Source organism: Camelina sativa, chromosome 2 (genome assembly GCF_000633955.1).
Source record: "Camelina sativa cultivar DH55 chromosome 2, Cs, whole genome shotgun sequence".
Lineage (NCBI taxonomy): Eukaryota > Viridiplantae > Streptophyta > Magnoliopsida > Brassicales > Brassicaceae > Camelina > Camelina sativa.
Window position 1 is genome coordinate 25,273,241 of NC_025686.1, and position 24,625 is coordinate 25,297,865.

The following is a 24,625-nucleotide window of genomic DNA, read 5'->3' on the forward strand; positions in this document are numbered from 1 at the left end:
TTACTTATTTTTTAAAACCTTCAAATAATTGGGACGTAGTATTTTTATTTTTATTTTATCTTCACATAATTATTAGTTAAGAAAATATAAGATCATACGATAGAGATTTGTAGAAGAAAAAAAATAGATGTATATGATGATTTAATCAAATAAGCAGCAACAAACGGGACCGGTGGGTTTGTCGAAGAGGCATCGGCCGTCCATGGGTGTAGGGTCGGTGCTCTTGTGGCAATGGGCGTCGCAGTCCTTATCGTTGTTGCACGTTCCTCTTAAGCGGCATGGTCCATCTATTATCTCCTTTTCTGTGTATTTTTTGTAAATTTAACCGACATGTCTATTTATTAGGTCAAAGATCCTAAAATATAAACTTGTAGAATGATCTTAATTCTTGATAAACGTGGAGTTTTGGAATGTTATGATTTTAAAACAAATTAAAAAGAAGCAGTTATTAATGTAAACCTAGGAGTATTATGAAATGAAAAAAGTATAAGTACCTTCGGATTGAGCAGTAATAAAGAGAGATAAGATGACGAGAAGAGCAACAAGTTGAAATCTGGATGAAGCCATATTTTTTTCAGTTTAATTTTCTTTTTTGTAATGCAAGATACTCGACTTTAAATTTGTGTTTAGAAAATTATGATCTATCTTCTAGATTTTATATGTGGATTTAGTTTCACATATGGTGGTTTTTTCTTTTCTTTTTTTGAGAATACACCAATTTTAGCAAGATAATTTATGGTTAACGTAGCAATCATCTATAATAATAATAACATCTTCAAAAATAGAATTACATCTAAATTTGGTTGTGGATAGGAAAGACGAAAGTATAGACGGTAGAGGGAATAGTAACTTTGATTACTTGAAAATTTTTACATTTACAAAAAAAAAGTTCGATTGATCAAATTGGGCCTATTAGACTAATAATGGGCCTGTTACAAAGTATCAATCAGACAGAGTCAAGCCTGTTGTGTGTGGGTTAAAGCTCTTTCTCTCTCGAGTATACCAAGTGTCAATATGGCAAACAAGAAAAGAAAACAAATTGTAATAAGAAACAATAACTTCTTTTTTAAAACCTTCAAATAATTGGGACGTAATATTCTTCACATCATCGTTACTTAAGAAAATATTCGATCATAAAATAGAGATTTGAAGAAGAAGAAACAAAGATGTATATGATGATTTAATCAAATAAGCAGCAACAAACAGGACCGGTAGGTTTGTCGAAGAGGCAGAGGCCGATCATGGCTGTAGGGTCGGTGTCTTTGTGGCAATGGGTGTCACAGTCCTGGTCGTTGATGCACGTTCCTCTTAACGTGCATGGTCCGTCTCTTATCTCCTTTTCTGTGTGCGTTTTTTTTGTAAATTTAACAGATTATTAGGTCAAAAGATCTTTAAATATAATTTCGATTACAGTTTTCTAAAGTTTAGTAAAAAATACTAATCCTAAACTTGTAGAATTATCTTAATTCTTCATAAACATATCAAATGTGTGGAGTTTTATAATGTTATGATTGTAAAAAATTAAAAGAAGCACTTATTAATAATACTGTGAAAGGAAAAACGTATAAGTACCTGTGGATTGAGCAGTAATAACGAGAGAGAAGATGAACAAAAGAGCAACAAGTTGAAACATTGATGTAGCCATATTTTTTCAGTTTAGTTTTGTTTTTTTTTTTGTAATGCAAGATACTCAACTTTAAATTTTGTGTTTGGAAAATTATGATCTATTTACTTGATTTTATATGTGGATTTTAGTTTCACATATGGTAGTTTTTTCTTTTCTTTTTTAGAATACACCATTTTTAGCAAGATAATATATGGTTAACGTATCAAAAACAGATAATACTCTACTGTTATTCAAACTTGACAAGTATTTTTTTTTAAACTACTAAAAACTGATTTTGAAAGATTTTGGATACATTTTTAGTTGAAAAATAGGAATAAACATTAAACAAATCTCACCTCTAAAGGTAAAATAGATTTGGTGGATTTTAGTAGATAAAAATCCTTGTTCTATCCTTTAAGAGTGATTACTTGAAAAATCTTTTAAAATCCTTGTTCAATACCCCAAATATTTTTTACCTTTAGAGGTGAGATTTTGGATTTTTTTTGTAATACAAAATAATTCACAATATCTTGTTATTCAATTAAGGATTTATAAGAATCATATCAAATCTACTGTTATTCAAACTTGACAAGTATTTTTTTAAAAACTACTAAAAACTGATTTTGAAAGATTTTGGATACATTTTTGGTGTTTTTTTTATCTCACCTCTAAAGGTAAATTTTTTTTTTTGTTTTTTATCTTTTAAAATCCTTGTTCATTACAAAAAAAAAAAAAAAGTTCGATTGATCAAATTGGGCCTATTAGACTAATAATGGGCCTGTTACAAAGTATCAATCAGACAGAGTCAGAAGCCTGTTAAGTGGCTAAAGCTCTTCTCTCTCATCATCGGAGATTCGAAGATTGGGAAAAACACCCAAAAAAAAAAAAAAGAATCACCGGCGAAGTAAACCATGAGCAGTACGGCAGGGAGGCTCGTGACTTCAAGATCCGAGCTTGATCTCGATCACCCTAACCTCGAAGATTACCTTCCTTCCGGTTCCTCCATCAACGAACCACGCGGCAAGCTCAGCCTGTATTAATTTCTCTCTTTGTTTATTTTTTGAATTTGATTTGATCGGCTGATTTAAGTATTCACCGATGAGTTGATTACAGGCGTGATTTGCTCGACATCTCTCCCACTCTCACTGAAGCTGCTGGTGCCATTGTTGATGTAAAGCTCAAATCTTTGTCATAAGACTTCACATTTTTGAGCTAAAGGTTGAATTTTTATCTCTAGTTGTTGTCCACTCTGTTATCATTTTGTAGGACTCTTTCACAAGATGTTTCAAATCGAATCCTCCGGAACCTTGGAACTGGAACATTTACTTATTCCCTCTATGGTGCTTTGGTGTTGTTGTTAGATACTGTCTCCTCTTTCCCTTGAGGTTGGTTCCTCTTCTTGTTCTTAGCTCAAAGTTAAGATTTTTAGCCGTGTGTTTGCACTAAGCAGTTCAGTTTTTTCTTTAAAAATCTGCAGGGTCGTCACTTTAGCTTTTGGGTGGATTATATTCCTTTCATTGTTTATCCCAGTAAATGCTCTGCTGAAAGGTCAAGATAGGTTGAGGAAAAAGATAGAGGTGTGTTGGATTCTCTCTGTCTCTCGTTTGTCTTGTATGTTTACGTTTTTCACTGTGTTTTTATCTTTGAATTCAAGACGATTTTGCTTTCTTTTGCTGTGTTACCAGAGGGTCTTGGTGGAAATGATATGCAGCTTCTTTGTCGCCTCATGGACTGGAGTTGTCAAGTATCACGGGCCACGGCCTAGTATCCGTCCTAAGCAGGTTAATGTTTCCTTTTTAAAAATTTTACTTTCTATTTCCGTGATACTTGTGTACGTATGCTTACTTTATATTCTGGGGTTAAAACAGGTTTATGTTGCCAACCATACTTCAATGATTGATTTCATCGTCTTGGAGCAAATGACTGCATTTGCTGTTATAATGCAGAAGCATCCTGGTTGGGTTGGTAAGTCTCTGGCTACCAGAAGTGTGCTTATGACCTTTATGATTGCATAGTTTTAATAAGCTTGTGACTGGTTTAGTGACGACTGATTGGTTTACCTTTCACGCATTATTGTGAACAAGCCATGATTGACTTATGTTACTGTATATATGAAGGACTCCTGCAAAGCACAATATTAGAGAGTGTAGGATGTATCTGGTTCAATCGTTCAGAGGCAAAGGATCGTGAAATTGTAGCGAGAAAGTATGCATAATTCTTATATCTATTAAGTGTCATTACATAATCTACTCATGCTAATTATGGGAATATGAATCAGGTTAAGGGACCATGTCCAGGGAACTGACAATAATCCTCTTCTCATATTTCCTGAGGGGACATGTGTAAATAATAACTATACAGTGATGTTTAAGAAGGTATTTTGGACCTAACTTTGATGTGATTTGCCCTCTTAGTATGTTATAGTGTCTGATCCTCTGCATGATAATGTTCAGGGTGCTTTCGAATTGGACTGCACTGTTTGCCCAATTGCAATTAAATACAACAAGATTTTTGTTGACGCCTTTTGGAACAGCAGAAAGTAAGGGTATTTTTCATAAGACTTTGCATATCAGTCTGGACAGATAATTTTGAAATTTTCTGAAGTAGTGTTGAAAGGGGTGAAGAAGCTTTTCTAACTAGTTATACACTATTGTTTTACTGGTATATTGCTTAGTTGCGAGTGAAAGATGATTTCTTCCAGCGAAATATTTAGGGCCATTTCTTTGTTTTGGTAACAAAAGGTCTGGCATTGTCTTTGCAGACAATCATTTACTATGCACTTGCTGCAACTCATGACATCATGGGCTGTTGTGTGTGAAGTGTGGTACTTGGAACCCCAAACTATAAGGCCCGGTGAAACAGGGATTGAGTTTGCCGAGAGGTAAAAACACTCTTCTCTTTGGTCATTCATCAGAGAAGTCATATACTAAGAAATTTGCATCCACTGTAATAACCTGGCATGACATTCTTTTGCATCCACTTTATTTACTTGTGACAGGGTGAGAGACATGATATCTCTTAGGGCGGGTCTGAAAAAGGTGCCTTGGGATGGATACTTGAAGTATTCGAGACCAAGCTCCAAGCACAGTGAACGCAAGTATGTTCAACGTGTCCATTATCTTGTGTAGATATAGTTAAATCTCTTAAGAATTTTCAGTAGCTCCATTTAACCAAACTTGGAACTTGCACAAATTTAAAAGCTCTCAACTTTTATGATCCTTGAATTAATACCAACAAGTCTTGATGTTACTATGAATTTGCTTGAATTGACAGGCAACAGAGTTTCGCGGAGTCGATCCTGGCAAGATTGGAAGAGAAGTGAATGTAAAGATGAAGCTATATTTATTTCCTTGTGGGTGTTTTCACTTTTCCATTAGATAAAAAACAGTCTCATGCCTCATGTTCTGTATGTTTTTTCAATACAATCTACATTGTTGTGAATCTCTCAATAAACAAAAGCTCACTTTTGCATCTCTCACAGAACAAACAAATATTTACCAAAAGAAAGATAACTTTAAGAGTTTTAAAGGCGAGATCATCAGAAGAATTCAGTGGCGACGTATCCATACCGTGATCGACGAATGTTGTCACGCCGTTTCTTGAACAAATATCCACCACCGAAGCAGACCATACTCACCGCTGCAATGGCTCCAACAAGAACAATTCCTGTCTTGTTTCCTCCACCTCCGGAGGCTACTTTTTTGCCTCCCGTTCTGGTATTTTCAGTGTAACTGAGATCACTTGATTCCGTAAACTGAGACGAAGGCGGATAGTCGTAGTCATTAGACATCATCGTCGGAGATATTGGAGACATTTCGTTTTCTTGCTGAGGCGGAGACGAGGAGGAATGCTCTATTGGAGACAGTCTCGGTGATATTTCTTCTTTAGCTGAAATGTCAACAACGGATAACATTAAAAGAGCTACAATGATGAAACCAACCTTCATCTTCATCTCAACGTTACCTCTCTCTCTCTCGCTCTCTTCTCTTTTTAAAGTCTTGAAGTAAGTTAAGGAAGAAGAGATGGAATAATATATAGGATGCTTACGACGAATGGGAATTCACCACGTCACAAGTGTATTAAAAACTAGATACGGAGCGATGCATCAGATCACGTTGTCAATTTATTGATTTCCACTTAAAGTTCATATGAGTAACACTGAGAATTGCTTTGGTGGTGCCTAAGAAGAACTCAATGCTTTGGGGACTTCAAAATTTAATTTAAATTTTTTCTATTAGTGGAGCAATTGGTGTATCTTAGTAGGAAGAATCACATTAAAAGGAAGGAATATAAAAGAGTCAATTGTCATAATCGTAAGGCAAAGTGTAACCACTTTACAATGTTTGAAGCTTCACAAAGAAAAAGTATATTTCTAATGGTGGATCTTTATAACAACAAGGTAAAGAATATGTAAATCCTTCACTTTTGAACCAGGTGAAGAAGATGGAAGTTGAAAAAAGCGACGATTTCTATTTTTCTTAGAAGATGATGATATGGAATGATGACATGGTTGATGTGTCTGAAGTGGCAAGTCAGCCACCAAAAGAACATGTAAATCAACCTAATTAAATCAGCCATCAAACAAAATTATAAGTCAGCCGCAACATGAATACTATTACAGTAATTAAAAAACAAAAAAACGACTGCTAAACTCAGCCGCTTAATGTTATAGCTCAATTGAAAATTTGTAACTCAACCGTATTGTTTAATAAGTCGGCCGTAACTTAATGATATTCTAGTAATTAATCTTTTGTTACTAAGTCAGCTGTAAAATGGCCGAGTTTTCCGATAAGTCAGCTTCTGACGGCTGAGTTATAGTACTTAACTATAACTCAGCCATAACAATATCTCATAAGTCAGCCGTTGTTCATAACTCAGCCAGCTGGAGAAAATTCATTCCACCGTATCGAAGTATTAACTCAGCCAAAATTTTGACAACTCAACCATTGGGTAATAACTCAGCCATTTTCTCATAACTCAGCCATATTTTATTAAGTCAGCCGTAAGCTCTTTAGCGGTCAACTTTCTCATATAATCGAATTATTAGTGAAAGAGCGAAAGAGAACTCGAAAAGTTTCATGTTTCGTTTGTGCATCTTTCTTTCCTTTTGTTCAACTGGCCATTCCACAATGGCACTAACCTTTTCCGGATTTCCGGTCCACGGTAACCGATACCCCTATTAAGCAGCATACACCTGCAGATCCTCTAAAACATTCATCATATGATTATAGGAGCGTCATACCTGACTTCGGGGGTCGGAGTTGAGGTGGGACGATGGATGCAGCTTCAACCGGATAAGTCGACAACAAGAGGAAGGTACAGGTGTTGGAAGAGCTAGAGCGTATGATGCTATTGAATTCACTTCCGACCGCTTTCAACTAGTAGGAACAAACTCCTATGTCTTATTGGTATGTGATACAAGCATATTAAACAGCCAATCAGGCATATCCTGGTACAGGTGAAAGAAACTTAGAAGGTCTCGGGCGAATTCCCGGCTAAAAAGTACACTGAGTTAGGTGAGAATTGTCTGAAGGGAAATCACTACAGGCTGAGTTATGATCCTAAGTCAGCCGTTTCCTCATAACTCAGCCATTTTCCTTAAAATCAGCCACAACATACTGTAACTCAGCCGTCATTACCGCTGTAACGCGTTACATCTGAGTTATTTAATACACGTCAGCGATTTCTGACGTGGTGAATGTGGCAATGATATTTTTTGTAATTATATTTTTTTCTGTAACATAAAACAGGACATGTTGGGTATAGAGAAAATACACGAAATATGATAGTAATAAAAAAATGTTTTGTGTAGTTCTGATAATATTACCTAAAATGTATGACATCTGAGTAAATATCCCTATAATAAATATTCGGATATTTTAGAAATTTTGGTTTGGTTTGGATATTTAGTAGATAACTGTAACTAACCAAAGTTAATCAAGTATAACCAAAAAAATACAAAATACAAAAAGTAACAATAAAATAGAAAGAAAATTATTTTTATTTTGTTTTGCAAAAGAGTATTTAATATTACAAACTAAAATCATTTGGATATATTAATTATTTAAAGTATTTGATTTTTTTGAGTGATAACTATTATTTTTGAGTTTATAATTTATAGTTTTAGGTATTATGAAAATAATTATATACTTTGGCTTGAAATAAAATAATGTGGCTAAATATAGTAACTATTTATAATACGTTCTAAAAATATATTATACTTTATACAATTACAATTTTGAAGTCTCTAAATTTTGTTTCCACTTACATTTTCTAGCTGTCAATTATCATTGACTTTGAAGTGGGGATTTTTCTTAATAACTTGTCTAGATTGTAATTTTTAGACTATAACTGAAGGTAAACAATGAGTACACATATATATAGCTTGATTATAGTTTTTTGCTTCACGTTTTGTACATGATAATTTTACAACCAATTATAGTTTTCTTAAGAACAAAAAATTTTCCAGGAACGCTTCTCCATGTCTACAACATACAAAAGAAAGGGCTTAGATGAATTTTGTAAAAGCTCTTTAAAGGTTAAAAAAGCTGAATCAATTATAGCACTAACCAAGTGGCACTAACTATAGCAAATTAGTAAGAGTTACTGAGTTAGGATCACCTTGGCATGATATTAGTAGTTTCTACATAAACGTATGAAATTTTTCGAACAATACTTGGGTTCACCCTAGGGGTGAACCTCTCCATTCACCTCCTTATAAGATAAGGAAATAAAATCTGTATATATTATTATAAAATTAAAAAACTTAAACCGCTCTTTAATCAACACAAACCGACATATATAAAATCTAAACCTTAACTATCTCATTTGTGAACCCAAACCGATATATAATTTCGTTCTACTTGTAAAATCTAAACCCTAACCATCTCATTTGTGAACCCAAACCGACATATAATTTCGTTCTAATTGTGAAATCTAAACCCTAACATCTCATTTGTGAACCCAAACCGACATATAATTTTGTTCTACTTGTAAAATCTAAACCCTAACCATCTCATTTGTGAACCCAAACCGACATATAATTTCGTTCTAATTGTGAAATCTAAACCCTAACATCTCATTTGTGAACCCAAACCGACATATAATTTTGTTCTACTTGTAAAATCTAAACCCTAACCATCTCATTTGTGAACCCAAACCGACATATAATTTCGTTCTAATTGTAAAATCTAAACCCTAATCACCTCATTTGTAAACCCAAACCGACATATAATTTCGTTTTAATTGTAAAATCTATACCCTAACCATTTCATTTGTAAACCCAAACCGACATATAATTTTATTCTAATTTTAAAAATCTAAACCAAGCCAATATTTAACTTTCCTTAATTAAAAGTATACATAATTTGTTTCTTTAATTTGGTTTGCTTTTTAATTTAATTTTGATTTATTTTTTAAATGAAATATTAGATGGAAGATTCTGATTGGCTGAGATAAGAGGGGGTGAATGGAGAGGTTCACCCCTAGGGGTGAACCTAAGTATTTTTCAATTTTTTCTATCTACTCTTCATTGTAACCTAAACAATATATTTTCTAAAGTTTTAAACAAAATCATCAAACTTAGTGCAGTATCAGCCAATATCATCTCTATTGGCTCTTATCTTCCATGTTGTTTTGAAGGCTTTAAGATCGGAGACATGAGTGAAACTATCGGTGGCGGCCATCTCTTTCGTTAAGGTGAATTTCTGATCTATTATTTTAGGTTTGATGAGTTTGGTTGTTTATGTCGTAGGTAGACCGGAACAAACCGAGTTGGTCTAATTTAATTATGTTTAATACAACAGTATTTAGAAGCCGCCAGTTGAATTACTCGAAACACATCACACCGTACGTTTTCATCAACCCTAACCTAAGGTGCCTTAGACCATCTGGTACATGACTCTATGGAGGAAGACGAATAGTTTGAAAAGCCTTGTTAATTTAAACTTCATCCTGGTGAGTTCTTCTTCTCCATCTCTGTTCCTTGGTATTAGTCGTCTTCACATAACCCTAACCCTAACAAGCCTTCTCATGTGATGTTATTTCTTCTCTCTCTTAAATTAGCTAGTGTGTCCGTATCTCGTATTTAACTCGAAATTGGTTGGTTGTTTCTGTAACTTTCAATTAAAAAATCTTTGTTAAATTTGATAATATGCAGATTATATATAGTTGTGTGCTCTTCTGAGAAACAAAATACAATGGGTAGAAAGAAGAAAAACAAAATATGTGACAAAGTGAAACCGGAGGAAGAAGAAGATAGGATAAGCCAGTTGCCGGAAGCTTTGATAACCCAAATTCTTTATCATCTTACTACCAAGGATGCTGTAAGAACAAGCCTTATGTCTACCAAATGGAGAAATCTTTGGCAATCGGTTCCTGGAATGGACTTAGACCTCGACGAAGTCTCACTCTCAAATCTCGATGACTTTTCGAAATTTGGTGACAGGTTTTTTGATTCCCACAAAGTATCATGGATACAAAAACTCCAGTTAAAAAATATCGATGTGCATTATGGTGAGTTTGATCTTGATTCATGGATTGATGTTGTGACTAAGAGTAGGGTTCAACATCTTGATGTTGATTGTTATGGGTATGATAAGATACCCCTGAGCATATATACCTGCCAGACACTGGTATACTTACGACTCTGTTGCGCTTGCTTGCCTAATGCCGTTGTTTCCCTACCTTGTCTGAAGATGATGCGTTTAGAATATATTTATTTGTCGCAATGGGAACATGTTGCAGAAACTTATATCAGGCTCTCCAGTTCTGGAAGATTTAAAAATCATCAGTTATTCGAATGAAGGTGAGGCACTTGTTTTACAATTGCGCTCTCATACGCTAAAGAGAATCGAGATCGATATCGAGGAGTCGTCTATTCAAGTTGTGGTTGATGCACCTCTACTCCAGTGTCTGAGGACTAAGGTTTACAAAGCAAAAAGCTTTCAGATCATCAATTCGGGGTTCCCTGCTAAACTAGATATTGATTTGCGATCAGAGCACTTCTACCCTACTGAAGAAGTGATTCACGATATCCTCACCGATATTTCGAGGGTCAGGGATCTAGTTATTAGTAGTAATAATACTTGGAAGGTTTACGTCTCAACCTTTGAACATATATTAGAATATTCAAAGTTTCTCACCCAAGAAAATTCATCTTTTTAATTAACTTGTTTACTTTTGTTACCAGGATATCTTGCTATACTCCAACTCGGGGAAGGTGCTTCAGTTTCGTGACCTATCCCGCTTGAATGCTGGATTTTCTAAATCTGATCTTGAAATGTTACCAAAAATTCTTGAGAGCTGCCCAAGACTAGAATCTTTCACATTGGTAACGATTCACGCATTATATATATGTGAAAATAATCTTTTATGTATCTCGCTCGCCACTAAATGCTTTCCTTCTGTTTTTGCAGGAATTGGTCAAGGACCCATCCATGTGTGGTAAGATGAAGAAAGAACCAAATGTGATGTTTTCAGCAGTGCCTCCTCGATGTTTGGTATCATCGCTCAAGTTTGTAGAATTGAAACGTTCAATCCCAAGGTATGAAGGAGAAATGGAGCTAATTAGATACTTCCTCAAGAATTCATCAATCCTGGAGAAATTAAGGCTCAATGTTTACTACACGAAAAAGGAAAAGTGTGACTTCCTTACAGAACTCGTTTCAATGACAAGATGCTCTAGCGCTTGTAAAGTCCTTGTTCTTTAACTACTTAAAAAGATATATTGTTGAACACTTCGTTTAAGGTTAATCTTTTGGTCGTTAAATTACTTGATTTTAGAAGGTTATTAGGCTTTCAGGGACATGTAAAATTTGCAGTTAATTAAGTCCTTATGCCACCTCTGTTGGTTGCTGCTCATTTAATAATCACCAATGACCAACTTTATTTCGAATTTGATGTATACTTCAACAACTTACTCAAGCACTAATTATATACGTGTTGTATTACATGAAGCAATCATATACTAAAAGTACAGAGAAGCGATGCCAGAATTTGGATTCTAAATGTCAAGTTAGATGATCAATGGCCAGGTAAATGATAATACATTAAGTCGCTAGCTTTTAAGGTTTCTAAGAAGAAGAAATGAAGCTATAAAGGTAAAACCGTCAATAATCATCAAGAAAATCACCTTCTTCAGTTAAGGTAAAATTCGTCAATCACAATCTCCGGTTCTTTTGATTTGGTAAAAAGTACACGAGTATGGTTTGTTATTCACACATAATTTTATACAACTTCAAAAAAGAAAAAAAAAGAAAAAAGTTACCATAAACAAAAATAAAAATTAGCCATAATTAATTAAAAATTTCTAATTATCTATGGCTTAAAAAAAATCTAGTTATTACTAGGACTCAGACCCTCCCGGATGTCGCTGTGGAAGTATTTTATAATAAAAAAATAAATTAAATTTAAAATTTAAAATTATACATTATGAAATTATTTGAATGTAATAGAATAGTTTGAAATAAACTGATACTAAAAACATAATCATCAAAAATGAAAAATTATATAAAAAAAATTATTATGTAGAATAGACACAACTTTGCAAAACAGATTGTATAAAGTATTATAAATATAAGATATTTTATGAAGAATTATGGTAAAAAGTTACAGTTAAAAAAAAAATCATTATGACAAAGTGATCTTATAAACTACATTTAAATAGAAGGCATTTTTATTACCATATTCAAAAGTCAAATCCAAAAGCTCACTATATAATTCATCTATATAACTCTTGGAAAAAGACTCTAGGTAATTTTATTAAATATATATATATATATATAATTAACTAAAAGTTGTAAATTAGATTCATCATTCCAAAAATCTTTTGTTAAAACAAGAATTGGAGGAATCTCTTTTACTTTTAAAAGAATGGATGTTAGAGAATAATTTAAAGAGATGTAAAAACCGTTGAGATTTAAATTTTATATTATTTTGTGTCATGACAAAAAAATGAAAACAGTTCAAACAGACAAATATATATATATATATATATATATATTTTAAAAGATAGGAATATTTGAATAGACAAAACTCTACAATGAACAGTTATAACTTTACAAAAAAACCGCTACAATGAACAATCGCAAAGTTTTGTAAAACACATAATTTCAATATCCTACAGATATTTTTTGGAAAATTATCCAAAAGGTACAATTGAAAAAACACAACATTTGGTGGCATTTATTCGGATTGCTATTATATATAGATTAAGTTCCGGATACCTTGGGGTAGTATCAACGAAGTAATCTATTTAGGCAGATAGTAATAAAGGTTCCAGGCTCTTCAGCAAAACAGAGATTTCCGGGTCAATGATTTATTATCTGATTTGACTTATTTCATTGTGTGACACTGGACAGTAAAGTTTGGCCTTTTTACATTTAGAAAAGGTGAAACCAAATCAAGAGTGGAAAATGTCTTCCCCAAAACTAAAATTACTTTATCTCTAGTTCAAACTTCAAACAATTCCGATCATACATATAACTTAAGAGACATATATATTATAACGTATACCCTTTTTCTTGGCTTTTGGATCACAATTCGTCCTTGGAGTCACTTTGGCTACTCTTTGCTGTGCTATCGGATTTTTCTTTCGTCTCTGTAGTTTCTACTTTTGGTGTGGATTCGACACTTTTAGGAGATTCTGTTGATGCAGGTTTCTCCAGTTTGAACGGGATCGTTGCGTGTTTCCTTAAGAACTTGTAAAATGCAACCACAGTGCGGTCTGTATCTACCGTTATCTGCTCCACACACAACAAAAGAAGACAACATTTCTCAGTTTTAGATGAATCCAAGAAGACAAATCCATTGCAGCCAGAAGAAGCAGAACTTACCGGCTCTGAAGTCTTGTTGCCTGCAGGGAAGAAGAGAATTGTAGGGAACCCCTCAGCCTGCAAAACCAGAAATAATAATTCTTCAGGCTTTGAACATAGAAAGGTTCTCAGTGTGCAGAGATAATACGCATTCACTTTATTACCTTTGCCTTGGGATGTTCGTTGGTTGTTCCATCCATCTTGGCTATGACGACAGAATCAATGCTCTTTAAATGTTTCGCAAGCTTGTTATACATTGGCTCAAGGGCTTGGCAATGGCCACACCATGGTGCATAGACCTGAGTTTTGTTTGTAGAACTAAGTACTGATGTGATGAAATTTCATATCAGTTTATTAGCGGATTTTAATACAATTTGTACCTCGAGAAGAACATCTTTAGAATCGTCCAGAACAATTTCATCAAAGTTATCTCCAACCACTATTTTCACATCCCCATCATTCTGTAGCAACAAAATTAAGTCCTGGTGTTACATGAGCCAACAAGACGGCTGGAAATTAATGATTAAAAAAAAAACAGCTCTACCTTTTCAGGAATGGGGTCTGACTTATAGAAGGGCTTTAACTTGTCGTTCAGGAAATCCTCTCCAAATGTCTGCAGTATATATTAGGGGTTTAAGAAACTTAAAGAGATACCTTAATTTTATCACCGTGAAGTAGAAATTTACGAGTGAAAGAAACTTCAAAGAGATACCTTAATATTATCTGACTTGATCTCGCCATCGAAAAAGTGTTTTTTAGGGTCATCATTCCCTGTGTAGGCAATAAGCTATACACAGACCAGTGTTTTAGATGTAATCAGCATGGCATATCAAAAAGATCTAGGACTCAGATTCTTGTAAATGTGTAATTCTTAAACCCATAACAAGATAAAACAATCGACTTACTTTAGGACCATTTTCAGACACACCGAAGTATTCAGCGACTGGTTTCCCATAATCCTCATTATCCAGATCCACAGACACAAAGATGAGCTGTATCAAGAAACAAAAGGCTTCTTAGAACTTAGAAGTAACTTTACCAAGATTAACATAAAGCCATCGTAATGCCTCCAAAGATCCTCCTTCATGGATTCGTTTTGATGCAAAACATATACATAAAATAAATTGGTCTAAACCAGACTAGACATATGTTCTCACCTTTCCTTTGAATGATTTCGCTGCTTCTTGAAATTCCGGAAGAACCTTTTCAGAGTCATTTTTGGTTACAAACACCAGCAACTGCAAAGAGACATACAGTTTCATGTTAGTAGATGGACAATAAACCATCTTCGAATTTGTATCGAAAAATCCTACTAAAAACAGTGACACACCTGCTTCTTGATTGCACTCTCAAAAATTTCCGGTGCAGTCTCTCTAGTGAAAACAGACACCAAAGGAAGCTTATTGGCAGACACAAAACTAACTAGAGCAGACTTAACAAATTCCCCATCTGCAGATTAGTAACACAAACATAATTAGCAATATCCCTATAACAAGATCATTGAATCAATGCATAGCAAATATTTACAGAAACCAACCAAAATGGCTAATCTTCTCCTCTTCCCTCTTAACGAGTACAAGAGCAGGCCTTTTAGACTCGGAATCGATGTGAAACATCTTGGCAACATCAGGATTCACTGTTTGATAGAAGTTAACATCGTCTTCAGCTTTAGAAGCAGCAGCAAGTTGGTCATGCTCAACACCCTGTAAAAAAAGAAATCACATTTTGAATATCCAATAAGACTATACGACTCAAAAGACTATAAACCAAGTGAATAGAGAAGAAACCATACCACCAAGGAGTTCAAGTACCCCAAGACGACTTTGTTCCCAGAAGTCAACACTTTCTCAGCATCATCTAATGTAGTTAGATTATACACACCAGGACCTATCTTCTTCTTAATCCATGTCACAATTGTTTCTCTAAATCACTCAAAATCAACAAAACTTATTCAGCAATCCTAACTCCAAATCAGATCAGACGATGGTTAAGCAAAAGTGAAACTAGTACCACACTTACTTAGTCCTGCCTCCAGTGTAAGGCTTGTGCTCACCATCAACGAAGAAAAGAAGAGTAGGGAAGCCCTGAACACCATGCTCCTGAGTCAGCTCATTCTCCTCCGTGGCATCGATCTTAGCCAAAACGACACCAGAGTCCTTAAGCTCCGTGGCAGCTGCAGCATACTCAGGAGCAAGAGACTGACAATGACCACACCACGGCGCGTAAAACTCAACCAAAACGTATTGGTTATTCTCAATCACGTCAGTGAAGTTACGCTCCTTGATCACGACAACGTCTTTCTCATCGATCTCCGGCGTCGGTAACGGATCGGAATCTGGATTTCCTAGATCGGAGAAATCTCCTTCTTCGTCTTCATCTTCGTTGTACATCTCAGGATCTTCTTCGTCTTCTCCACCACCTTCGAATTCGTCGGTAAATGAGTCATCGCCGTGACTGGGAGGAGCTTCGTCGTCTTCTTTGAGATCTTCGAGGAAGCTGAGATCCTCATCGTCAACGTCGTCGTTGGAGGATGAAACGGCGAAAGAAGGAGAAACGGCGGAGAAGATGATAAGTGCGGTGAGAGAGATGAGGAGGAAAACGCGGAACGCCATTTTAGTGTGTGTGCGACTCTGTGAAGTGGTTTGAGACTTCTGAGATCTATCTAACAACTACAGAGTTGGGTTGTTACCAAAACAAACGTCGTCGTTTTTAGAAAAAATTGAATTATCGTTGACTAATAATAATGACCAGATATTCTAAACCGAACCAAATTGAAATGATTCCGAGTTACTCGTTAACCGATTGGTTTTCCTATTTCAAAATCCAACACACTAAAACCGGACACTTTACCGAAACCAATTCTAGTGTAGGTCAACCAAGTTGACGTGAACTAACCATGATTTAGCAAATTTATCTTATAAACGTTACATTTAAACCGATCCGAAATAAACCAAAACTTTTATTTTGCTTTCTTTTGCTTAAAAAGTTAACTTAAGCATCAGAGTGAGTGACAATAGTGCGGATCATACGAGCACGTCGTTTCTTGATCACAAAGAAGATTCCCAACGAGAGAAACGCTGCGAAAGAAAGGCCTAACACTACTCCAATGGTTTCTCCTCGTCCTTCTTCATCTTCTCTGCGACGACTCTCACTTGTTGTGTGTTCGTCTGATGAAACTTTACTTCCTTGTGAGTCTGCTTCTACGATGGATGTTTTTGAAGGTGAAGGTGTAGGTGTAGGCGAAGTCGATGGCGAAGAAGGTGAGTTTTTCGGTGGATTGTTGTGATCAGGGATTGATGATTTTGGGTGAAAGAAATCGTATGCTTCTGGGGAGAAAGCAGACGGGTTTGTGTAAGCTGGACCATGGACAGGTCTGCTTCCTGCATTAGAGACACAAAGAATCAAAGACAAGCAAGAGAAGAAGAAGAGCAAAGAGTGAGTTAGGTATGTCATGTTGTAAAAATGTTTGTTTTTGTTTAGTTTGTGTGTGTGTGTGTGTGTGTGTTTGGGGTTTATATAGTATAGTATCGGTTATAGATGAGAGATATATGTTGCTTGAAGTTCAAATTTGTATGATTGCATAATAACAAGAATAACAAAAGTGTGTTTTTTTTTTATGGTCATGCAATTTTGTTTGTTTTCAGTCTTCTATATATACTTGTCCTTTATAGAACAAGTGTTCTTTTTTCGTTTCTAAGTGTTGAATTAATGTTGATGAATGAACAATTAATCTTTAACTTTATAAAAAAAGTTGTATTTACATCTTTTCTAGTGTAATAGGGTCATTAGGTTTGGTCCTCTTGTTCATATTTTTAGTGTAATACTCGTGGCAATAAAGAATGCATCAAGAGTTTGTTAGCTTGAAGGAACCGCAAAGGAAAATGAAAACATGGATATGGAAAAATTATTAATCGGGTGGTCCACTACACACAATTTGGGTTTTGCAATTGTGTCTATTTTCGATTTTCTCTTTTCTTATCTTTAAATCTTTAGATGACTCATCCGGTCCTATGTAGTTTAACTATATATACTAGCACTTGGTTGTTTGTTTTAAGAATTTCGTTTTGGACGTCTATTCAAGTTTGGTTCGTTTTGAATTTGTTTTCGATATCAAACAAAAATCATCTTAATACATTTTTCATGATATGTGAGAGAGAAGCAAAGCTAAAGATGAATGCTTTTGCTATTAGACAACAAATATTCATTATACTGGAATCATCATATCGAGCTAATTAAAAAGGTGGTGGAAAGGAAATAGTACAAAGTTTGAGTATTCTAAAACATACGTGTGACATCTGTGTGTTGATTCCCAAATGAAATAGAATCAAGAAAAGCAAAATTTAACGTTAACTCTACGAAAAGATAAAAGCGAACTTGAGATTTATCTTAAAGCAACATTAAATAATAAACCACATTTACACGAATGAAAAGATTCCATAAGCTTTATAAAAAAAAAAAAAAGACAGAACATATATAAGAAGAAGGAAAAATACAGGTAACTTTCGCATGTTACAGTGGTAGTGGAATTCATGGTAATCATAATTTGATTAATGGCTTAATTAAAAAAAAAAAAGATTTAAGCATTGCTCCTAAAGGAGCCAAGAGCTTTAATCGCAGCCGCTCTTAGAATAAACTGATGGTATAACGCTGCCGCTGCTGCTCCGATCATCGGTCCAACCCAAAATATCCACTGTTTCAATTATTAAAAACCAATCATTTTAACATCTTTATAAACTATAGAAAAATGTATGTATGTTATATATAGAAGTGTTATTGACGTACTTGGTCATCCCAGGCTTTTTCCTTGTTGTAAATAACGGCAGCTCCAAAGCTACGGGCCGGGTTGATTCCGGTTCCGGTGATGGGAATGGTGGCTAAATGAACCATGAAGACGGCAAATCCTATGGGAAGTGGTGCCAAAACTGGCACGTGGGAGTCACGTGCATTTCGCTTGGGGTCGGTGGCCGAGAAGACGGTGTAAACGAGGACAAAAGTTCCAATGATCTCGGCACCTAGTCCGGTGCCTTTGTTGTAGCCGTCGGCGAGCTCGTTGGCTCCACCTCCATATCTAATATTAATTACCAAAAATTGTAGTTAGTACAACCATATGATAGGATTCATATTTAATTAGACCATATATAAAACCAAAAAATTTTGAAGAGTTTTGAGATATTATGAAACCTGGTGTAGTAAGAGCTTTGGAATGCTTTGACAAGACCGCAACCGCATATGGCACCAAGGCACTGAGCCACAATGTACAACACTGTCCGCACTAGTGACACTTTTCTAGCAAGGAACAGTCCCATCGTCACAGCCGGATTTATGTGACCACCTTCAAAAACAAAAACCAAATTAATTAGTCAAATGAATTGTATAATTAAGGATGTACAATATTTTAGTTTATTATAAATCGAAATTAACAAACTAATTCAAAACGAACCAATCCAGAACGAACAGAATATCTATATGAAAACCGAATTGAATCTACTTTTTTTTTTTTTTTTTGAACAAAGACTGAATTGAATCTACCTTTTTTTTTTGGTCAAAAAATTGAATCTACCTAAAAATTCATATAGATAGACAAAACCTAAAACAAACCAAGAGTTGACATTTTCTTAAGTAGAAAATATGAAAATATTTCCAAACTAAAACCACACCAAAAGTTAAACAACCCCGGAGTCACACTATATAACTCAAATTTACCATCTCTAATTAAACTACGTTAATTATTTTGATCTAAACTATAATATTTCTAACTTTATTATTAAGTGAAAAATCTATATGCCGTGACTCGAACGTTTGTATGGAATTATACTTACCGGAGATACCGGCGGTACAGTAAACGAGAACAAAGATCATTCCACCGAAAGCCCATGCAATTCCCAATATCCCTACGCCGCCACAGTCCACTCCTCCGGCGTTTGCATCGGTTTGAGCTTTGTAGCCGATAACGGTGAGGACTGAGACGTAAAGGAACAAAAGTGTCGCCACAAATTCAGCTATAACCGCTCTATAGAGCGACCACTTCCTAAGCTCCTCCATGTCCAACAATGGTGCTGGAGGTGGATCCTTGTAGTCTCTGGCGGCCGGGGCTCCACCCTCTTGCACATCCAAGTCTTTTGCCATGGCCAAAGATGATGAGAGAGAGATGAGTTTTAATGTTTGTTCAGATTTGTAGCTTTTTGGTTTGTGTGATGTGTATATATATACATTAGAGAGACTGTGTAAAGGTTTGGTATAAGTACATTATAAGACAATTAAATATGTGGTTAATAATGATGTGGACAGTTAATTGAAAACATATTTTGGAGGAAATATAATTATGAAGGAATCTTATCTCTAATCCGTGCCTCAAATGAGCTGGTGGTGGTATTATGAGAAACATCTCTGTTTTGTATGTTTGTCAATATTGTGAAGAAGTGATTTGCTAATTAACCTGATTACAATCTTTTTTTTTAAAATATGACGATTATTAATCTTACTTCTCATAGTAACTTACGAGTATTATTTTAGCAAAGCAAAATTCCTTGAAGCAAATCCTTTTGTGTACACCAATCTTAAGTCAAGCGTAAGATGCTTCTTCAATTCACCATTACATTTTTTTCCGAATAACATAACCAAGGATCAAGCTGTCTTAATTGTATGATTAGAGGAGGATAAACTTGTTTTAAGCCGTCCAACCAACCCCTCGATTTAGACATTCTTGTGTTTGTATTTCTTTAATTGGTCGACCCATGTTTTTATGTTTTGCAATTGTTGTTGCAACGTCAAATTATATCTCCTTATTATATTTTATTTCAACGTCAATTATTCATTTTTTAGATTTTTATTTTATGTTTTTTGTTATAAGTTATAAATAGTCCAACCTGTTAGACTAAATGAGGATTATCAAGAAATATTTGAATGAAGGTGTAGTTAACAAGGATGCTTTATATTCTAGCTGAACCAGTCCATAATTTTTTAAAAAAATCTAATATGAAATTACCTATATATGGTTATAAAATAAAGTGGTTTTTATATAAACAACAAATAAGTTCTATCTATCAACTAAAATGATATAGATATATGGATAACAAACTCATTCATAAATAAGGATATATTTATCTACTAACGTTTTCTGAACATGCATATAAAGTATTCCGAAACGAGTCTATATCAATGCCGTCACAATTTCAAGTTATTTATATATATGCGACATTAACGGGTTTAGAACTAGTTTAGAATATAATTACCACACTACATATACTATATAACAAAAAGGTCCAGACAGAAGAAGTATGAGGAAATAGGAATCTTATAAAGGTTTCGTAACTAATTAGCATATGAAGAAAGATGCCCTTTTTTGGGAATTACAATTTAGCGTGCAAGAATTTTCTGCAATTAATGGTTTGTTCAGTGAGCAAGCAACGTCTCATCCCACCCACATTATAAAAAAAAGTTCTATAAAAGTATAGATTTTCAGGTTGACACAGAAAAAGGGTATAAAGTTTCATGTAAATTATTTATAGAATAGTGTAAAGTTGGTTTTCAATTCGGATTTCGGTTAGAAAGTAAACTAAATGTGAAGAGGTTAGTTTTAAGTTTGTTTTATGTTTGGTTACATTTTTGGTTTTCAGTTTTAAGGATTGAAAAAAGAGTAAACTTGGGTTAAACTTAATTTCAAGGCTTAATAGAAATGATTATGTTCATTAGTTTTGCAAGTGGAGTTTGCTGTCCGGAAAAGAACAAATAATGAGGATACGATGATAAGAATGAGATCCATGACATGCAAAAATTCGAACAACGTTGAAGCTCTTATTATATGTTATCCTTGCCAGGGGAACTCTTCTGTACACGTAATTTGCTCCTTACCCTTCCAATTATTCAATTAATGTTGGACTTACATGCTTGATGCATGCATGATGCATATATAATATATTATCAATCTAATTACATGTATGTGTGAGACCATATATAAATCCATCATGTGACCATGTTTATGCATTTTTTGTTTAGATTTTAATAGCACGATGGATGCAAGTTTCAGAGTTTGTATATAATTTAATGTGTGTTTTGCAATTTTGTTTTAGATAACTAAATTTCAGCAACCAATTTTATTTTTGTAGCAAAATGAAATATGTAGATCAGTACGTTATCGTCTGTTTGATATCAACATCAACAAATTATTTAGTGACAATGAAGGATCACCACATATCTTTTATACAATTGATGTTTTTAAAATAGAAAAATGAATTCAACTGAGAACATCGTTGAAATATACCAGAGAAGCACATAAGTAGCTTAATTATTCTTGTTTCACTTTTTTTCTATTTTGGGTCGAAACCATACATTGGATAGACTATAAATGTTGAGGAGACTCGTTTGCACTAACGGTCAACCCCACTAGATTAGTTTTTGTTGATTCAATTGGTGCTTTCTTAGAGCCATATGCACAGAAACATACTCTTCTCATCGCATAACAAGCTTTCTTTAACGACGTCTGACGTGAGAACATTGTTAATTGCACCAATCCACCACCCTGCCGCTGACACTAATACTGGAAGCTTGTTGACAGAATGGCCAAAAACAGAGCATCTGCTTTTATTCATCACAGCTCCAATTGGGGGATCTCTGATCCTTCATGTTTGGGTTGGACAACCACCGTGATTTTTAATCCCACTGGAGTATTTATTTACTAAGAGAATTTCAACACAACACTACTTGTCAAGAAAGTAGGTAAGAGGTTCACTTTGATTCCCATCTAATGTCTTTACTGATCTTCTCCCCAAAACCCATTTAATTGTTAGTTCTTTTTCAGTTTAACACTAGGTTAGAAGAAGATAATGAGCACGTAATTCTTCTTTAATTCCATTAGTTTAAATACTAGGTGACTTATGGTTTCAGTAATCGTTGGAAGCCCCATTGGGCAGAGAAGGTTCGAGGTCGATATCAGTGTAGAGTAGTAAAAACAAAACACAACAACAAACCTTAACCAAAACTTTGTTAACCAATCATCAACATGTCTTTGCGCTTAATCTATAGACTTATCATACCAATTAAAATTCAAGACCAATCTTAAGACATAAAACAAGCAAGTCAGAGAAAGAATTGTATATCCCAACCAGAAAGGTAATCGAAACACAAAAGGGCACTGCTAAAACAATAAACAGAGCCTTTTTACAACATTCTACAGTGTGTTATAAACCTTTTTATGTAGACATCACTCTCTACCAATACATCAAAACCCACTTATCTGAATGATCGATCTAGCTAAAGAAATCCAAAGAACACTGCTCAAATAAACTCAAATTCCCGTTATGATTTAATTCAATTCACCATCAGGTTCATAGCAAAATCAAAGAGTGCATAGTGAGTTAAAAGCTTAACAGATAGAGAGATCAACAAACAATGTAACAATGTAACAATACCAATCAAATCACATTACAACCACTCAATCATGTTACTGAGTATCATCTTTGAACATTCAAAAACAAAACTGATAGATTAAAGAAATGAAAGCATTCTAATATAATATATCCCAAGAAAGGATTCTCAAATGTGCAAAAGCCACAAATCAATCTTTCAGAATTCTCAATACTGCAATATAGTAGTATTATACTAAACCGCAAAAATCCTCAAAAAAAAAAAAACCTTAAAATCACTCATTAGGAACATCAATGTCACCACTGTTGATCTCTTCCTGAAGATCCTTAGGATCTTTACCATCAACAGTACAACCAACAGACACACAAGTTCCCAAAATCTCCTTCACAGTTCCACTCAATTCCTTAGCAATAGATCTAGGCCTCATGATTTTAGCAATCTCAATCACATCATCAAACGAAATGTTCCCATTATGTTTAATGTTCTTCACCTTTTTCCTATCTCTCTCTGGCTCCTTTAACGCCTTGATTACCAAAGCCGCTGCTGAAGGAACCACTGTGACCTTAGCTTGACGGTTCTGGACCGTTAGCTTCACTGTGACTCTTAAGCCTTTCCATTCTTTAGCTGTCTCTTTTGCTATGTCTTCTCCTATCTTCTTTGGCGCGAGACCGAGTGGACCGATCTTTGGAGCGAGTGATGACGCTGCTCCGACCTCACCTCCGGTTACTCGGACGTAGACGTCCACGATCTGAGACGGGTCTAACTTCGGCGGCATTTTCTCGTAATCTTTTCTTTTTCACTCACTCTCAGTTTCTAGGGTTTCGTAGTGTGTTTATATGTAGTTAGGGTTTGATTTGAAATTACGAGTTTATCCCCCCAATACGGGTTTAATTTCCCGTAAACCGAAATTGAAAATAGAGTTGCAATTGGTTAAATCAAAACATTATGTTCACGTTTTATGTTTCGGTTCGGTCTGGTTCGAGAGATGTCTGTGAGATTTTTAGAAAGGGTTGATTTCGGAATATGAGTTTATTTGTCATTGGGCTAATTTTATCCAAAAACAAAAAAGTTAATGGACTCTTGTATTATTAAGTACGGCCTTGTAAGATCTGAAAGTCCAATGTTTCAGCCTTTCTCGAGGCTTTCCATTAACTAATAATAATGCCACAGGAAGAGAGTAGTAGACGACTTGCAATGGTTACCGCGTTGACGCAAAAAATATCAAGTTTCATCTATCGTATTTTGTGTTGGCTACACTAAATGGTAAACAAAATTGAGAAATAAGCTAAAGTTTACTAGTTTTGTCGTGTTCGTTAAGGTTGAAGTTGAATATTTTGATTAACTAGGCGATGATCATTAGCTTTGATGAAACACGTGTAAGCTCTAATCAATTATGTTAGAGATGTAAGTGTGCTTGTGAACCTTTAATGTAAAATTTCATTTAACAAGCGCATACAAACTTTGTGCTCCTCTCTAGTTTCCTCTCCACCTACCTAAAAAAAGCTAATCCAGTCTTATGTAATTGGTCAATTATGGCATGTACCGAATTTTACGTAAGTGGTTGGACCGGATATTATTATCAACTTTGAGATAAGGAATATACCAATACTGTGCATATGCTTCCGGATCAGTACATTGTGATTGAAGTTTTCAAAGAGGAATGGGTATATACATACATTACAATTTACACAAATAAATATGTATGGAGAGGTAAGAAAATTGATCGAAGTTCAAGGTATGAGAAAGATAATGTCAAAGACAGATAGATACTGGATAGTATTATATGTACCCATACAAGAGACAAAACCATTTAAGCCTTTCGTATACGTATTTGTATATTCAA

The 24,625-nt window shown here is 34.7% G+C and overlaps 8 protein-coding genes and 1 pseudogene across 8 annotated transcripts; 2 read left to right on the forward strand and 7 right to left on the reverse strand.

Moving 5' to 3' along the window:
* Positions 54 to 639, reverse strand: LOC109127629 (putative defensin-like protein 274). The gene is made up of 2 exons (XM_019232653.1): positions 495 to 639; positions 54 to 302 (listed from the first exon to the last, which is right to left on the reverse strand). The coding sequence occupies exons 1-2, from the start codon at positions 565 to 567 to the stop codon at positions 142 to 144; spliced, it is 234 nt and encodes a 77-aa protein (XP_019088198.1). The 5' UTR covers positions 568 to 639; the 3' UTR covers positions 54 to 141.
* LOC109127654 (putative defensin-like protein 274) lies at positions 1,080 to 1,690 on the reverse strand. The gene is made up of 2 exons (XM_019232810.1): positions 1,573 to 1,690; positions 1,080 to 1,341 (listed from the first exon to the last, which is right to left on the reverse strand). Exons 1-2 carry the CDS (start codon positions 1,643 to 1,645, stop codon positions 1,181 to 1,183), a joined length of 234 nt encoding a protein of 77 aa, XP_019088355.1. The 5' UTR covers positions 1,646 to 1,690; the 3' UTR covers positions 1,080 to 1,180.
* LOC104738084 (glycerol-3-phosphate acyltransferase 3) lies at positions 2,455 to 5,079 on the forward strand. Its single transcript, XM_010458322.2, has 12 exons — positions 2,455 to 2,639; positions 2,720 to 2,777; positions 2,873 to 2,991; positions 3,084 to 3,183; positions 3,292 to 3,387; positions 3,475 to 3,571; positions 3,724 to 3,811; positions 3,885 to 3,981; positions 4,060 to 4,145; positions 4,368 to 4,487; positions 4,605 to 4,703; positions 4,880 to 5,079. The coding sequence occupies exons 1-12, from the start codon at positions 2,518 to 2,520 to the stop codon at positions 4,926 to 4,928; spliced, it is 1,131 nt and encodes a 376-aa protein (XP_010456624.1). The 5' UTR covers positions 2,455 to 2,517; the 3' UTR covers positions 4,929 to 5,079.
* On the reverse strand, positions 4,932 to 5,580 carry LOC104738074. Its single transcript, XM_010458313.1, has one exon. The coding sequence runs from the start codon at positions 5,556 to 5,558 to the stop codon at positions 5,145 to 5,147; it is 414 nt and encodes a 137-aa protein (XP_010456615.1). The 5' UTR covers positions 5,559 to 5,580; the 3' UTR covers positions 4,932 to 5,144.
* LOC104756713 lies at positions 9,805 to 11,316 on the forward strand (annotated as a pseudogene).
* Positions 12,923 to 16,079, reverse strand: LOC104738094 (protein disulfide isomerase-like 1-4). Its single transcript, XM_010458330.1, has 12 exons — positions 15,439 to 16,079; positions 15,212 to 15,341; positions 14,957 to 15,122; positions 14,750 to 14,868; positions 14,577 to 14,657; positions 14,325 to 14,411; positions 14,132 to 14,206; positions 13,964 to 14,032; positions 13,800 to 13,880; positions 13,584 to 13,718; positions 13,441 to 13,497; positions 12,923 to 13,347 (listed from the first exon to the last, which is right to left on the reverse strand). Exons 1-12 carry the CDS (start codon positions 16,029 to 16,031, stop codon positions 13,141 to 13,143), a joined length of 1,800 nt encoding a protein of 599 aa, XP_010456632.1. The 5' UTR covers positions 16,032 to 16,079; the 3' UTR covers positions 12,923 to 13,140.
* On the reverse strand, positions 16,300 to 16,978 carry LOC104738103 (proline-rich receptor-like protein kinase PERK2). Its single transcript, XM_010458336.2, has one exon. It carries the CDS (start codon positions 16,870 to 16,872, stop codon positions 16,411 to 16,413), a length of 462 nt encoding a protein of 153 aa, XP_010456638.1. The 5' UTR covers positions 16,873 to 16,978; the 3' UTR covers positions 16,300 to 16,410.
* Positions 17,800 to 19,606, reverse strand: LOC104738110 (probable aquaporin PIP2-4). Its single transcript, XM_010458345.2, has 4 exons — positions 19,239 to 19,606; positions 18,601 to 18,751; positions 18,202 to 18,487; positions 17,800 to 18,109 (listed from the first exon to the last, which is right to left on the reverse strand). Exons 1-4 carry the CDS (start codon positions 19,543 to 19,545, stop codon positions 17,996 to 17,998), a joined length of 858 nt encoding a protein of 285 aa, XP_010456647.1. The 5' UTR covers positions 19,546 to 19,606; the 3' UTR covers positions 17,800 to 17,995.
* On the reverse strand, positions 22,822 to 23,599 carry LOC104738121 (60S ribosomal protein L12-3). Its single transcript, XM_010458352.2, has one exon. The coding sequence runs from the start codon at positions 23,555 to 23,557 to the stop codon at positions 23,057 to 23,059; it is 501 nt and encodes a 166-aa protein (XP_010456654.1). The 5' UTR covers positions 23,558 to 23,599; the 3' UTR covers positions 22,822 to 23,056.